Source organism: Gallinula chloropus, assembly GCF_964237585.1.
Source record: "Gallinula chloropus genome assembly, contig: HAP1_SCAFFOLD_220, whole genome shotgun sequence".
Classification (NCBI taxonomy): Eukaryota; Metazoa; Chordata; class Aves; order Gruiformes; family Rallidae; genus Gallinula; species Gallinula chloropus.
Genome location: NW_028168487.1, coordinates 138837 through 153259, shown reverse-complemented (window position 1 = coordinate 153259; position 14423 = coordinate 138837). Strand labels below are relative to the sequence as shown.

Below are 14423 nucleotides of genomic sequence, written 5' to 3'. Positions count from 1 at the left end.
CTAAGACTTTCATGACCTGTGATGGGAACTCAGACTCCCGCCTAGGGCTTTAGGAATCTGATGCCAGTCTTCTTTCAGCTAGCTGATTCTTTTTTCATTTATCAATTATTTTTTTCCTTTTTAAGCCTCTGGCTTTGCCATTAATTTGAGATTTAACTTTTCCCTTTTTCTTTCCATTGAGCTCTCTTTCTCTTATCCAGTAGATCTCATAGTCCTGTTTAATGAGGCTTTAACGGGACAGGGACTAAGACTGTGTGGATGGTGACCCTTTTGGATAGAACTGGGTAAAACTTTTCTGCAGCTTCCTTTTCATGCCTCAGAGGCATTTTCACAATGGTGGCCAGCTGGTTTGCTTCATAAAAGCTCACTTGCCCTTCCTCCAAGTCAAGAAGCACACCGATCACTAAGTTACTCATCCTCAGCTTCTCAATCCGACCATCGCCTTGGCTAGAGAAAATCTCTCCCTGGGACCTGTGCAGAGACCAGTAGTCCTCCCCAGGAAGGATCCTTTCCTCCTCCTGTCTCCTTTTCTTCCTCAACACCCCTACCACCCAGTCCTGCTGCTGGTCCACCTCCACCTCCCAGTAGTGTTTCCCAGCTGCAAACCCATCCTTCCCCACCAGGACTGGGACTGTGGAGGGAGAGTTTTGCCCATCAGGCTCAGACGTGTTGCTCTCCACATCTGGAGATGCCCTTGGATCTGGGAGCTCCAGGACTTGGCCATCAGCATTCATGGTAATAGGAACTGGAGGAGAAAATGAGAATCATCCAATGAGCAGAGTGGTTCAGGGACTTCACACAAGACTGTGTGTTGCAATGTTTGGGGATCTCAGTAGTCCTGCTGCCATGAACAGAAACATCCCCAGAAGAGGGGATGCCGTCCCCAAGGAACTGAGAAGAACCTTGGACCTGTCCCAGCCTCTCTGGTTGTGCAAGTCCACACACTTTACAATAAATCTCCTTCTCTCTTCCATACAGCCATCCACCCCATCCACACCCCAGAATTTGACACCCTTCAACTGGACCTTTTCTCAATCTTCCCAACAGCCCCATCCCAGCCTCGTTTCCCGTTAACCAAGCCTGGGATATTCCTGTGACTCCAGCTCTGTAGGGATATCTCTAACATCAAGACTGGCACTGCCATTTCAGGGTAGCTTGGGGAGATGGCCACTGCATTTTCACACCCTTCCTCCTTACCTGCGTGGCTTCTGGCTTCCCAGAAATCTACAGAAAGAAAGAGAACAGAGAGTAGAGTTTTATGAACCTATTGGGCAGTTAGATACTTTTCAACCTACTGTATTGATACTGAGTTATTGTAATTACTGCGATTCTATCCCAAGGTTGACTTCACTTAACTCACTGGTGTGTATACAACAATACAATAAAGATTTTAAACCACTTACCCAGCTCAGCTCTGAATCTCTCTGAAAGAGAAAGATGTTCTAGTTACTAACCTTTACTCTGTGAGAGTTTTTGCAGTTGGACAACTCAAACAGCAGAAGATGAAGTGATGTAATTAGTATGAAGACTTCCTTTAATTTGTGTGATATAAGACATTGAGACTTGATTGCAAGGTGAGGGTCACAACCTTGAGTTCTGGGGAAGGTCTGCATTTGATAAGCATTTTAGATGACATTAAGTCAGCCAGTTGGGCTCTGTGGAGGAAATTAATTTCTTGTCTGTTGTCCCAGTGGTTCAGATGGACATGATTTGTAAGGAATCATAGACTGGTCTGGGTTCAAAGGGACCCCAAGTACCACAGAGCTCCAACCCCCCTGCCACAGGCAGGGACACCAACCTCCAGGCCTGGAGCTACACAAGGCTGCCCAGGGCCCCAGCCAACCTGGCCTTGGACACCCCCAGGGATGGGGCACCCACCCCCTCTCTGGGCAGCCCCTTCCAGCCCCTCACCACTCTCTCTGCAAAGAACTTCCCCCCAATCTCTCCTCTCACCCTTCCCTCCTCCAGCTCCACTCCAGCCCCTTGTCCTGCCATTATCCACCCTTTAACCAGCCCATTCCCCTCCTGTTCCTGGGGTCCCTTCAGGGACTGGAAGGCTGCAGTGAGGTCCCCCCAAAACCTTCTCTTCTCCAGGCTGACCCAGCCCAGCTCCCTCAGCCTCTCTTCATAGGGGAGGTGCTCCAGGAAAACCCAATTTGATGCAGCACAAGTATCTGTAGCTTTAGTGTAGCTTTTAAGTCTGACAAACTTCCATTAAGGAGGATTATTTAAAGTCCAGAGTGTTTGTTTTTTTTTTTTAAGCAAGCCATGTGACAAATCTCTTGAAGGAAAAAATTGAACCTCAGTGTGAGGAGAATTTATAGTGGCTTCACCCTCAGGGATGGTAAAGCCAGGCTCATTGGAACACTCACTTTATTTTTATGAGATTATAAAAATATAAGGTTTATAGAAGATGTTTTCTTACCAAATTGATGTATTTTTTCAGCTTTTGCTGTAAAAGAATAAGGGAAATGAAAACTCAAGGAGGTCATGATTAAGAGGTGAGATCTTAAGCCAATCATTTCATTGCTCTGCAAATACTGAAATGCTTTTTCCTTTAAAATTTGCCATGTGAAACCTTATCAATTTAAATTCTTATAAGCAATATACGCTTTTAGAAGTCAGGTGTAAATTAACTGCATTGTTTCTATGCTCCAGAGCTATGGTTCTTTTTTGTCCCCTAGTTATGCAATCCAGTGCTCTGGGCAGGACCCCTCACAGCATCTCAGCATAATCAGATATCCATGTAGAAACATGTAGAGCCACAGTAATAATACTTTTTAGCAGTGACTAAAAATGAAATAGAAGTAGCAATCACTTGAATAAAGGCAAGCTGCTATGCTTTTTTCTGAAGTACTTCATTTTTGGGCTCTCGTATATACCTACTTGTAGAAGTTGATTAACATTGCCTTAATTGGAGAGTTATATTTACCTCCTGTGTTCGTCTTCTTCTCCGAGTCTAAGTTGATCAATAAACAAAACCAAAAAAACAAAGGAAGGAAAAAAACACCCATTACTGCTTGTCCACTTGGGTAACTTTAGAAGGTAACAGTTATGAGATGAGCTTATAATTATTTCACTGTCTTCAATTACTAAAGCTCCAAGAATTAGTTGGGAAATTGATAATTTAAAAATGGATAATTTAACATGAAAATAGGTCATTGAAATGTTTATTGAAGGTTCTGGATACGTGCAGAAGTGCTTAATATGAAATTCTACATCTCATTTCCTCTTTTGGGGCTGTAAATAGCATGCACCCTGGAAGTACTAAAAGGAACAGGAAAACTGTAATCTTACCTAGTTCAGTCTTCAAAGCGTTTTTTCCTGAAAGAAATGGTACATGATGAATGTATAAGTTTCAATACCAGATTAAAAAAGTTTAATTACAATGTTTTCTTAAGTACCTTTATTTTTCTTCAATAATACATTAACATAGGACCACCCATGATCAGCTTAATCCACTTGAGGAGGTAAAGAAGACACAAAGGTCTTGCTATTCAATTTAATTTTTTCTCTAAAAATCTTGGGCTTATTTTCAGATTAAAACAGAGGAAGAAGACGATCAGAATACATGGAATTTTGTGTTCCAGCCATGCAAAAAATGGAGCATAAATGTGGCATAGAACTGGTATTTTCAGTTACAGAATTGATAAGGTTATACTTCAAGATATTAACGCAATTATTTGAGGTCAGGGTGTATCAGTCTGTTCACCGTTTTGCAAGCATCAGAGGATTACCCTCTGTGATTTACTCTACCTCAAGCTACAGAGGGTTCAATAGTTTATAATTATAAAGGGCAACATGATCAATTGTCATGGAATCCTTCATGCCTATCAAGACTGCTACTTTTGAGATTCATGACCAAGAAATCCAAGTGCCCTACGCCCTAGAGCAGTGTCTTTGATTTTATGTTTTCAAGATACCCTCAGTTTCCAGTGAGCATTTACCTGATATCGCCTCCTTCTTTGATTTTGCTAGGAAGAAAAAGGCAGTGTTAGTTATTCAATATCTCAAAAAATAAAGAAAATCATAGAATCCCAGACTGGTCTGGGTTGGGAGGGACCCCAAGGGTCCCAGAGCTCCAACCCCTTGCCACAGGCAGGGACACCAACCTCCAGCCCTGGAGCTACACAAGGTTGCCCAGGGCCCCATCCAACCTGGCCTTGAACACCCCCAGGGATGGGGCACCCACCCCCCTCTCTGGGCAGCCTGTTCCAGCCCCTCACCACTCTCTCTGTAAAAAACTTCCCCCTAATATCTAATTTAAACCTTCCCTCCTTTAGCTTTAGTCCATTCCCCTTTGTCTTGCCAAGGGGTTTTCTAGGGTTTTTTAATTTTTCCTTCATGTCTTGAGGAACAGTTGAGTGAGTTCTGGAGACACAGAGGCATTTACTGCAGAGAATTTGAGTCTATACAGCCCAATTTGTCTGTGCTAACAACGATATCTGCCAATGAGTGAAGCAACAGTGGCGATCCTCAAAGGTGAGAGGAGCCAAATACCCCCACATGACTTCAGTGCTCTGAAAAACTTAAATATTGATTATATCTTCATTATTATCACACCTGTAAGACTGCTTCTGAGACCTCTGCTGGCTCAGAAGCATAAAGATTTCTCATAAAATAGGTTTCTGTTTAGCTTCTTCACTGACTCACCTGCTTTACGGGCTTGTGTGAAACCACCTGGAAAAGCAAAGAAACTTGTTAAGTTCTTTATCTATTTATTTTGAACAAGATATCTACTGAAACTATCAAAGTGCAATTTCAAACTCTCTGGTTTTAAAAGGGGAAACGTTTTACAAATCCACTATTGTAAAAGCTATTTTGTGCCTGTAAATATTCGTGATCATACGAAGTGGCATCTCCTGGCAGTGGCCTCTCTGTAAAAGGTTCTCTGGGCATTCACACATCTGCAGCCCCCATCAATACTCTACTTTTAACTGTTAATTTTTTCCCTCTCATCCCCATATGTTTCCTTCTGAATCTGATTTTTAAAGAGTTATTTAAGTTGCATTAACTGTGGTTTGCATTGTAGATTAAATCTTCTGTGTCAGCTGCAGTAGGTGGAAATACTTACTCATTAGTTTATAACCCACAGCTGCAATAATAGCCATGTTAAGAAATAAATTTATAAAGAAGGCTGTCATCCAAGGTGAAGTGGAAGGAAAGAAGACATCTGTAAAATAGAAATGGTGTTACTTGGGCCGATTTTATTGTGAAACAGTTATGACACACTCTAGTGGACAAAGACATTTCATTTACTATAATCTAGAGGAAGGCACATGCTGAAGCTGAGAGTAATCATGGTGTTAGGGAGAGAAAAGGATGGGAGCAGACATTCAGCATTTCCTACTGGTGTACTCCAGCTGTCTCAGGTCATTGTGCTGGTTTCCCTGGCAGAATTGCCTAGAGCCTTTTTATTCTCTCCATTGGCACCTCTGTGTCCTTCCATCTCCGAACTGGCACAGTACTCAGATGGCAGCTAATGAGAATTCTTCATCAGTTAAGAATTCTTCATTAGTTAATTCTTCATTTATTCTTCATAGCTAAGATGTGTATTGAAGGTAATCTAAGCTGTAAAGCCCATGAGATGGACTTTAATATGTTCCAGACCTGGAGAGGTTGGTGTCCCTGCCTGTGGCAGGAGGGTTGGAACTCTATGATCCTTGGGGTCCCTTCCAACCCAGACCATTCTATGATTCTATGTTGTCTGTCTAAATACTAGTCATTGGTGCTTGGGCTGGGCATCCAGGATCACTTCCAGGCTCATGGAAAGACAATGGAGAGCAGCCTACCACCTGGTCCCAACAGCGATTGATCCTTGAGGTCACCTACCTGAAATGAGGATGCGAGATTCACTCACTGCATTGAGCAGGTTATTGACTACTCTGCAGGAGACTTCCTTGTCAGATCCTGGCTTGAGACTCGTGGAACTTACAACATCAAAAACGCCTGAAGAAGTCTTTGTGCTTTGGGTGGTCACATCCTCCTTCCGTGTCTGTCCATTGCTCTCCAGCCAAAATACTTTGGGCTCTGGAAACCATCCCTGTGACTTACAGGTGAGGCTGATGCCCTGACCCACTTGACCATCCAGGGAAATTGAAGACTCATCGCCTTTTGCTACAGAACAGCAAACAGACAAGGTTGAACAAAGAGGGGGCAAGATGCTCTCTCACCAGACAGTACACGGTGGGCAAGTTTGCCCCATATTTACCCATAAACAGTGTTTAAATTAATCAGGTTTGAAATTTTAGTTCTCATTAAGTCGCTGGTAAACAGCTCTTCCTGTGTTACATTAAAATGAGACATTACATCACTTCCCTGAGAGAGGCAGATCTTTGACCTGACTTTTGTTATCTCCATCAACAACTGGAATTAAAGTAAAGTAGCTTTGCATTGACTGGAAATTCCTCTGTGCAACAAAGTTGAATGAAACCATGAATAGATGAAAACCAGAACTCTGGATAGAAAATGCGATGATGTGTAGGACAAGAGCATAAGAAAAGGGTTGCAGGACTCAATGCAGCCTCACAAGGGCTTGAGTTGCTTCATGTCCACAAAAAAAGGCTTGTTTTATGGTAGGATTCATCACTCTCAAACCTTTAAATGTTTTAAAGTGTTGCTTACAGTCCCTGTCTGTCAGACATGGCAAAACCACCTCTATGACTATTCAGGCTGCTGGCAATAGTGGTGTTAAGCTTTTGGCCTGGTTTTGGCTGGGATAGAGTTAATTTTCCTCCTAGCATCCGATGTTTTGGATTTAGGATGAGAATACTGTCGATGACACTGATCTTTTTTAATTGTTGCCAACTTGTAGAACTTTTCAGCTTCTCCTATTGCCCCACCAACCAGAAGCACCCAAGAAGCTGGGAGAGGACACAGCCAGGACAGCTGACCCAAACTGTCCAAAGGGACATTCCCTACTGTATGATGTCATGTTCCATATATAACTGGGGGTTCTTTGGAGGGAGGGAAGCTTGGGAATGAGTTGAGCATCAGCTCAACTGAGCATCAGCTCTGGGTGCTGAGCGATTGTGCTGTTTATCCCTTGTTTTGTATATTATATTATTATTATTATCCTTTTTGATTCTCTCCCCCCATCCCTCTGGGAGCAGGGGATTGAGCATATGGCTGTGTAGTTGTTTTAGCTGATGGCCAAATTAATCCACAGCAGCTATAGCAGAGGCTGGTCTTTCACACACCTAAGAGCAAGGGAGATGACTCCAACCCACTGGTACCCTGTAGACCTTCCTGCTCTTCCACAACTGGACCGAGGAAGGAGGAGCACGTGCCAGCCACTCCACTCACCTGCCACATCCAGGTCAACCACAACTTCATCATACCAGTTCTCAAAAAAGACACCACAGACGTATTTCCCCTTGTCTGAGAGCATCACATTTTTCAGGTGAAGAGACACATTTCCTCTCTTGAATTCAGACTGGAAAAAATCTGTCCTGCCATTGTATGTCTTGTCCTCATATACTGGGTTATATGTGTTTTTCCCATCATAGGTGGTCACATCAACTCTTTTTGAGCTTTCAGTATATGTCCACTGAATGGTGAGTCTCTCAGGGACTATCTTAACTGTCAGCTGACAGGGCAGGATGACCCCTTTTCCAAGGACTCCAATGATAGGGTTGTCAGGAGGAATAATTTTATACTGGCCTGCAAGAGGATATAGATATAAATCTTACTGAATTATAGAACAGTCTGGATAGGAAGGAACCTTTAAAGGTTCTCTAGTCCAACCCCCTGCAGTGAGCAGTGACATTTTTGACTAGATCAGATCAGTCAAAGCCCCATTCAATCTGACATTGAGTGTTTCCAGGAATGGGGCACCTACCACCATTCTGGGAAGCTTGTGCCAGTGTTTCCCCGTCCCACAGCATGAAAAAAATGCCTTCCTTGTATCTAAGGATGTGTTTTTAAAAAGGGTAGATGAGGTACTTAGGGACATGGTTTAGCTTAATACAGGAATGGTTGGACTTGATGATCTTAAAGGTCTTTTCCATCCTTGTGATTCTGTAATCTAAATCAAGCATTTTAGTCTAAACCCATTACCCTTTGCCCTACTAAAATGTCTGTCCTGTAAATACAGTAATTAACTTTAATTTCCATCACAGGCTATGATTGAAACACACCTCAGTAAGTAAATTTAATTTTAATCGTAGGCTACTCATTAAAAAATTATCATTAGTTTAAAAGGACATGCTTAGAGTTGAGGTTTAACAGCTAAAATACTGATGGCCCTTTACAGACCTTCTTTTCATAGAATAGTTTGTGTTGGAAAGGACCTCAAAGATCATCTAGTCCCAACCACTCCTGCCATGGTCAGGGATACCCTTCCCCAGCTTGCCCAAAGCCTCATCCAACCTGGCCTTGAACGTTTCCAAGAATGAGGAATCCACAGCTTCTTTGGGCAACTGGTTCCAGTGCCTCATCCCCCTCACAAAAAAAATCCAGCCTTTTTCTCAAATGGTCTTATGCCATCTGAATCATTAATGTTTATTATTATTTCATATAATGTTTCTGCTTGGTTCTATCTTTAAAAACATGAGTGGAAGGAATGGTGAGTGGTGTGTATATATATATATATATATATAAACAGGTATTGCTACAAATATGCTATAAACACAGTATGCATTGAAAAAAACACCCCCAAATCTACTTACTTATTTACATACTTTTAAGATTTTATTTCTAGAGCTATCTTTAACTCTGGAAATTAGAAGTCTTTTAAAATAAAACCATGATTAGAATAGAACCTGGATTTACCTGCAGCTGCATGAATCATCTGTAGGAAAATAATGAAGTGAAGAGTTGTTGCCTGGTGAAATCTGGAATCCATCACCTTGCAGGTAAGGCATCAATAAGCAAAACTTCTGGGGCAGATCCTGTCAGGTTCCTGTAGGTTTTTTTCAGGCAGAAAACAGAAAATGAGAAGAGAAAATCAAGATAAATCAGGATGTTTCTCACTATATTGCTGTATATGGAGTGACATGAGGACAAATCCTCAGAGGTGTTTAGGTACCTTCAAGCAATAGTAGGAAAATGACAGAATAAGCTGGTTTTAACCAAAAATAGTCAGTTAAGTTGTGATTCTAAGATTTATGCTTGGCCACTGGGCTTAAACTCTGGGTTTAACCTGAGAAATTCCTGACCTGAGCAACACACATTGGCTGCCGAATTGTTCCAGGTCAGTAAAAGCAGCAATGGGTGAAATCCACTCCCTGTATGTGAGTTAGGTTGGTATTTTTTGGTTAGTTGGAGAGAAATATGTAAGAGGAAGCAACCTATTGGTTCCTGTAAAGAAAATCAGAGAGGATATACTGGCATGCAAATTCTGGGACTGTAAATTTAGTGCCACAGAATTTCATCCTGTTTCAATTGGGGTTTTTTTTTTTTGGTATAAAATGTAAATACTTTCCTCCACCCAAACCTTTTCTTGTGAAGTCTGAAGAAAATAAGACCAACCAAAACTACTTGTAGCACTAAACTCAATATGGGCAGGGACTGATTTCCTTAGAGCCCAGAGTCTGCAGAACATGCTTGGGGCTCACTTCCATATGCACCCTAACAAAGGAGAAGCACGAAGCAGTAAAGAGCTGAAAAGAAAGCTAGGGGGTGTAACTATCATCCCAAGCCAGTTGTTGTAATCTGCTTTTATATATTGCTATTTCTGTTGAATGATTAACTACTCACCAGAAAGCAGTTGGATTTTCCAAGATTTAGAAAGAAAAGAGGTAAAATAAAAAAGGAACAAAAACTGTGTGAAAGCTACAGAGCTTTCTCTGTCTTGCTTTCAATTTATTTCTGATTTCAAATCCTCCAAATAAAGCACAGTCAAAATTGTTTTCAAAAAAAAGGGAAGACTAAATGCCAGATTTTTACAGCAGTTGGAGAATTTAGCAAACATCTTATTGCTGGCACCCTCATGAATGTAAAAATCTGTGTCCTTTCCCTTGATAACTATATAAATTGATACAAATATATATCGATAAGAGAGAGGTATAGAAGATATATCATAGAAAGAGAGAGAGCTGTAGGATATATAAGATATATCATAGAAAGAGAGAGAGCTGTAGGATATATAAGATATATCATAGAAAGAGAGCGAGCTGTAGGATATATGAGATATATCATAGAAATAGAGATCTATATCTGAGTGGTATTTCATTAATGAAGATTATACACATCACAGCATATGCAAGTAATTTTGGTATATACCTACCAGATGAGCACATGACAACTCTATATTTCTGACACAAAAAGTCAATAGATTTGCTGTCCTGAGTGGAAATTTGTTCCAGAATCATCACATTTCAGTGCTCAAAGTAACTCCATTCATCCCAGCAGTCCCAGCAACCTCCCTTGAGCCGCCTAGCATAACAATTAGCATTTCAGTGACTACCTCTTTAATAAAGGATGTTAGCTGGTTGCATCTGATTTCAAAGCAAAATCATGGATCAGATTTAGGCGTTATCCACTCAGGCAAGTGGACTGTTTTATTCATTACATGAAGGCAGTCGATGAAAAGAAATGTAAATGATTGTTACAAGTTCATTAGAACGACACTCACAAATGACAGTAAGGTATTCCCATGATCCAGATGCTCAAGAAACCTTTTTAATTCCATATTGGAATAATTTCCTAGGGCTGTTAGCCAACTGATAGCTCAACGTTAATGAAAACCCCTTCAAAACCCTAATCCTGCCCGATTCTGTTTCGGCCAGACTTGAATTCCTTACCTGGATAGCAAGATTCAGAGTATCCATTTTAGATTCAGCATGGATTGTGGAAGTTAGAAACCTTTGGCTTGTATTATCTGACCACTTATACTTTCTTTTTCCATATCTATAGAAGGGATAGGCTTCACGGATTTCCTCATTAAAGCTTACAAGGATTAAACCCTGAACTTTCACCACAAGCAGGTTTTTGCCCAACCTATAGTAGGAGATATCTAAGCACCTGATTTGCCCACACACCTAGATCCAAAGTACAGCAAGAGGATTGTGTCTCAAAAGCTTTTCTACCTGTGCCAGTGCAGCTTGTTTTCTGATATGGCTTTCCAAAAATTAAATACAAGTGAGTAACCAGCACAGATGGGATGTAGAGAAACCAAAATGGGTCGTTGCATGAGCCCATTACCCACCAGGATGGTTTGAAGAAGGAATATACAAGACCAAGGCCAGATAGGAACCCATAGAACTTGCACAATAAAGAGCTTTAAAGAGCAACACCTTCAATTAAATTACACCATGTTTATTTGTGTATTAGAGGGAGAGAGAGGAAATTAAGATCTGCAGTGAGCAGGAATATAACTCGGTTCACAAGACTCAGACCCTCCACAGAGGAAAAGACTGATGAGCATCCAAATGGCACTTGATTCTCCTCCACTTAAAGGTCAGATGGATTCTGCATACAAAACTGCTGCAGGCTACATCTGGATTTAAAACTCTGAGGGTTTTTTATGGTTTTCATGTTGTAGAGCTGCCTGTCCCTCCTTTGACTGTAGAGGGAGAACAAACATCAGCTGAGACCAGAAACCTCCTCTTCGAACAGCCACAGCAGCTTAATTGCACAGACCTGTGGCTCCTTTGATGGTTCATCACATTGTGAGATAAATCATCACTCAGACTTCACTGTCTTCCACAATCTATTGAAAAAGTTTGTTCTACATGGAGATTATACCTGAAAATGAAATCATCTCTCTCCCCAAACATGGCATTGAGGACCATCCTGATAGGTTAATGGAAGGCTAAAATTCCATCACATGGAGGTGGGCTCTTGTTATCAAACTTCTGGCCAAAACCTGGAGTTTTCTGGTTGTTTCCATTTCTACATCCTCAAAAATCCACCAGAATTTTTTGTTAGTTACATGTACACCATCTCTGTGCCATAGGGAGATGGGAGCTAAAGAAGAGGTGTTGCTTTCACTGGATGCAGGGTATAAAACCCCCTGTAAAGGGTAACTTTTTTTTCCCCTAAAGAATAATTCTTCTGCTGTGGAAAAGAAAACACCATCTTACTGCCTTGTAGAGATTAGTACTTTGCTAATTATGCCTCAAGTGTGCAAAGTTCTTATACAAATCCAGGCAGCTCATACAACCAGCAGCATTGCTAGATTAGGCTCACATTTGATGACTCCAAAGTAGCACCTTGTTATCTATGCCAGATAGCTTCTGATGAGTGGCATTAAAGTCTCCTCAGGATCTCACATGTTCATTAGGCAGGAAAGACCTGTTGTCACCACTTCTCCCTGTTAAATACGAACCTGAGTTTGCTTTGGTGGCTTCTCACTTTGTTTGCAAATTTTTAGACTTGTTTTCTGAAGATTTGCAATGACAATAGTGTAATAGAAGTATTAAGGATAGAAATAAACTGGTTAATGTCCTCAAAAAACCTGTAATGACATTTTACATTGAGTCATTGACATTATTGCAGCTTCACCTTGTTCTCCACTGTTCAGCTGAACCCAGACATTCCCAGTTTGTGTCTTTATGAAGCATATCTTTCCTAGGATTTTATTTTTCCCTGATCAACAAACAAAGCAACTAAAAGATTTCTGTTCAGCAGGTTTCCTTTCATATCTCACTTTTCTCATGATGCAAGTCATGTGTATCAGGAGAATTTGTCAGACCTAAAACATCACTGCCTTAAGTTTCCTCCAAGCTGAGTCAAATTCAGCAGAACCAAGAGGTTGAGCCTAAAAGGTGTTTGGACTTTGGTCTAGGTCATCAAAAGTCTCCCAGGCAGAATATGGTGTTCCTGGGCATTGGTGGCTTCACCCAAACCTGGATGATATGGGGATTCTAGTTGAGAAATTCACCCCTAACTATGTTGATCTTAGACAATCCCTCCTCCTTCTGCATCCCTGAGAAAGTGACTCCATGCTTTCTATGTACCCATTCTCCAGCTAGGCTCATCACTGATGAGGTTGCAAGGTGGACCTGAGGAATTCCCCTCATCAAGGGTGACTCCATCTAGGAAGTGTCACCATTCACAGGAGATAGCATCATATTTTGCATTCTTGATGTGACTACAGGTTCGTTTTCAAGCCACCTCTTCTCTGCTTTCCTCAGGTTTGCCTCTGAAAAGACCATCTTGTAAAAACATTTCATGCTCCCCCCAAAAGTCTCCTTTGCTCTGTGATTGTAGGACTCAACACAAATGCACCAGATGTCCTGGTGTAAAGAGAGAAGGATTATCTTGGATGGTGTTTGAGAGCAGGTCCAACTGAGCATCGTGCAAAACCCAACCTTGAGTGATGGGGATTCTCTTTGTCTCATGTGTCAGTAGAGGTTCTTAGGAGGTCATTTCATTTCTCCAGAGAACATTTTAGCTAGCTCAAGTCCAGCTACGCAGTGACTGCAGGAGAATAGGTTATTTTAAGAAAAAGAACCCAAAACTGCCACACATCAAAACTCTGGGACATAAAAATGAGAGGAAAGTTGACTGACAGAGCTTTCCAATATCTTCAACAGGACACAAAAAGAACCATGTGAAGACAACACCCAAACCACCCACACTACCAAGATCCAGAGACATCAGCAGAAGGAAACACTTGAGCATGTGCTAGAGAAGTAGCACCCTGCTAAGTTCTTTGTAACGTGCTTGTAAGCCTTACTGTGGTGCTTTCTGGCTTCATGCTGGATGACCAGAGAATGATTTTGCATGAGAGGCTGAAGAGGAACATCCTACCTTGTTCCAACGAGGAGTATAGAGAAATTAATTGGGAAGCAAGGAGGTGTTTGGGTCTTGCAACACGCCTCTCAGCAGCTACCTTTTCCCCAGTCATACTGCCCAATCCTCTCTAGCCCTATTGGATGTGAAAAATGCAAACACAAGCTCCTTGTATCATAAAGATATGAGGACAAAGGTTCTCCACAACCATATCCCATAGAGAAAGCCCTCAGGTTCTTACAAATCAGGTAAGAAATTATACTTCTGCTAAAAGGAGAATGAAGGAAACCTATTGCATTTAATGTGACACTTGAATTAACTGGAGTGGATTTAGTTGGTTACACTGATGAGAATGAACCTGCCTGCTGTAGGTGTATTATTGCCTTTTCCAGATGGGAATAACTCTCCCTGACAGCATTTGATTTTTTGTCAGTGGTTGAAGATGTGAGGGAAAGAAAAATCAGCAAAATCAGGGGAAATCAGGAGCTGTTTTGTCTATAATTAAATTATGTTAAATTGTGTTGCACCCTTTCAGCTCACTAGCCAGTTTGAGTTACGTATCCTTACTGTGAGTATGCCATGAGTATGGGTTAGTTCCATACTTAGGAACTAAAGTTCTTAGGAGAAGCTCTTAGGAGAAAGCTGGAGAGGGTCATATTTGTCAAATTACGACTTTCTCTTTAAAATGCTGGTGTAAATCAACAGGGAATGTAATAAAGAGTTTCTGGAAGGCAAAGGTAAAT

At 41.4% G+C, this 14423-nt stretch overlaps 1 protein-coding gene across 1 annotated transcript; it reads right to left on the bottom strand.

Moving 5' to 3' along the window:
- Positions 1-218: 218 nt before the first annotated feature.
- Positions 219-11735, bottom strand: LOC311204428 (butyrophilin subfamily 3 member A2-like; the record flags this gene model as incomplete). Its single annotated transcript, XM_084280854.1, has 8 exons — positions 219-745; positions 1198-1224; positions 3948-3974; positions 5075-5173; positions 5833-6117; positions 7306-7662; positions 11439-11506; positions 11689-11735. 8 exons carry the CDS (start codon positions 11733-11735, stop codon positions 219-221), a joined length of 1437 nt encoding a protein of 478 aa, XP_084136980.1.
- Between the last annotated feature and the right edge of the window lie 2688 nt (positions 11736-14423).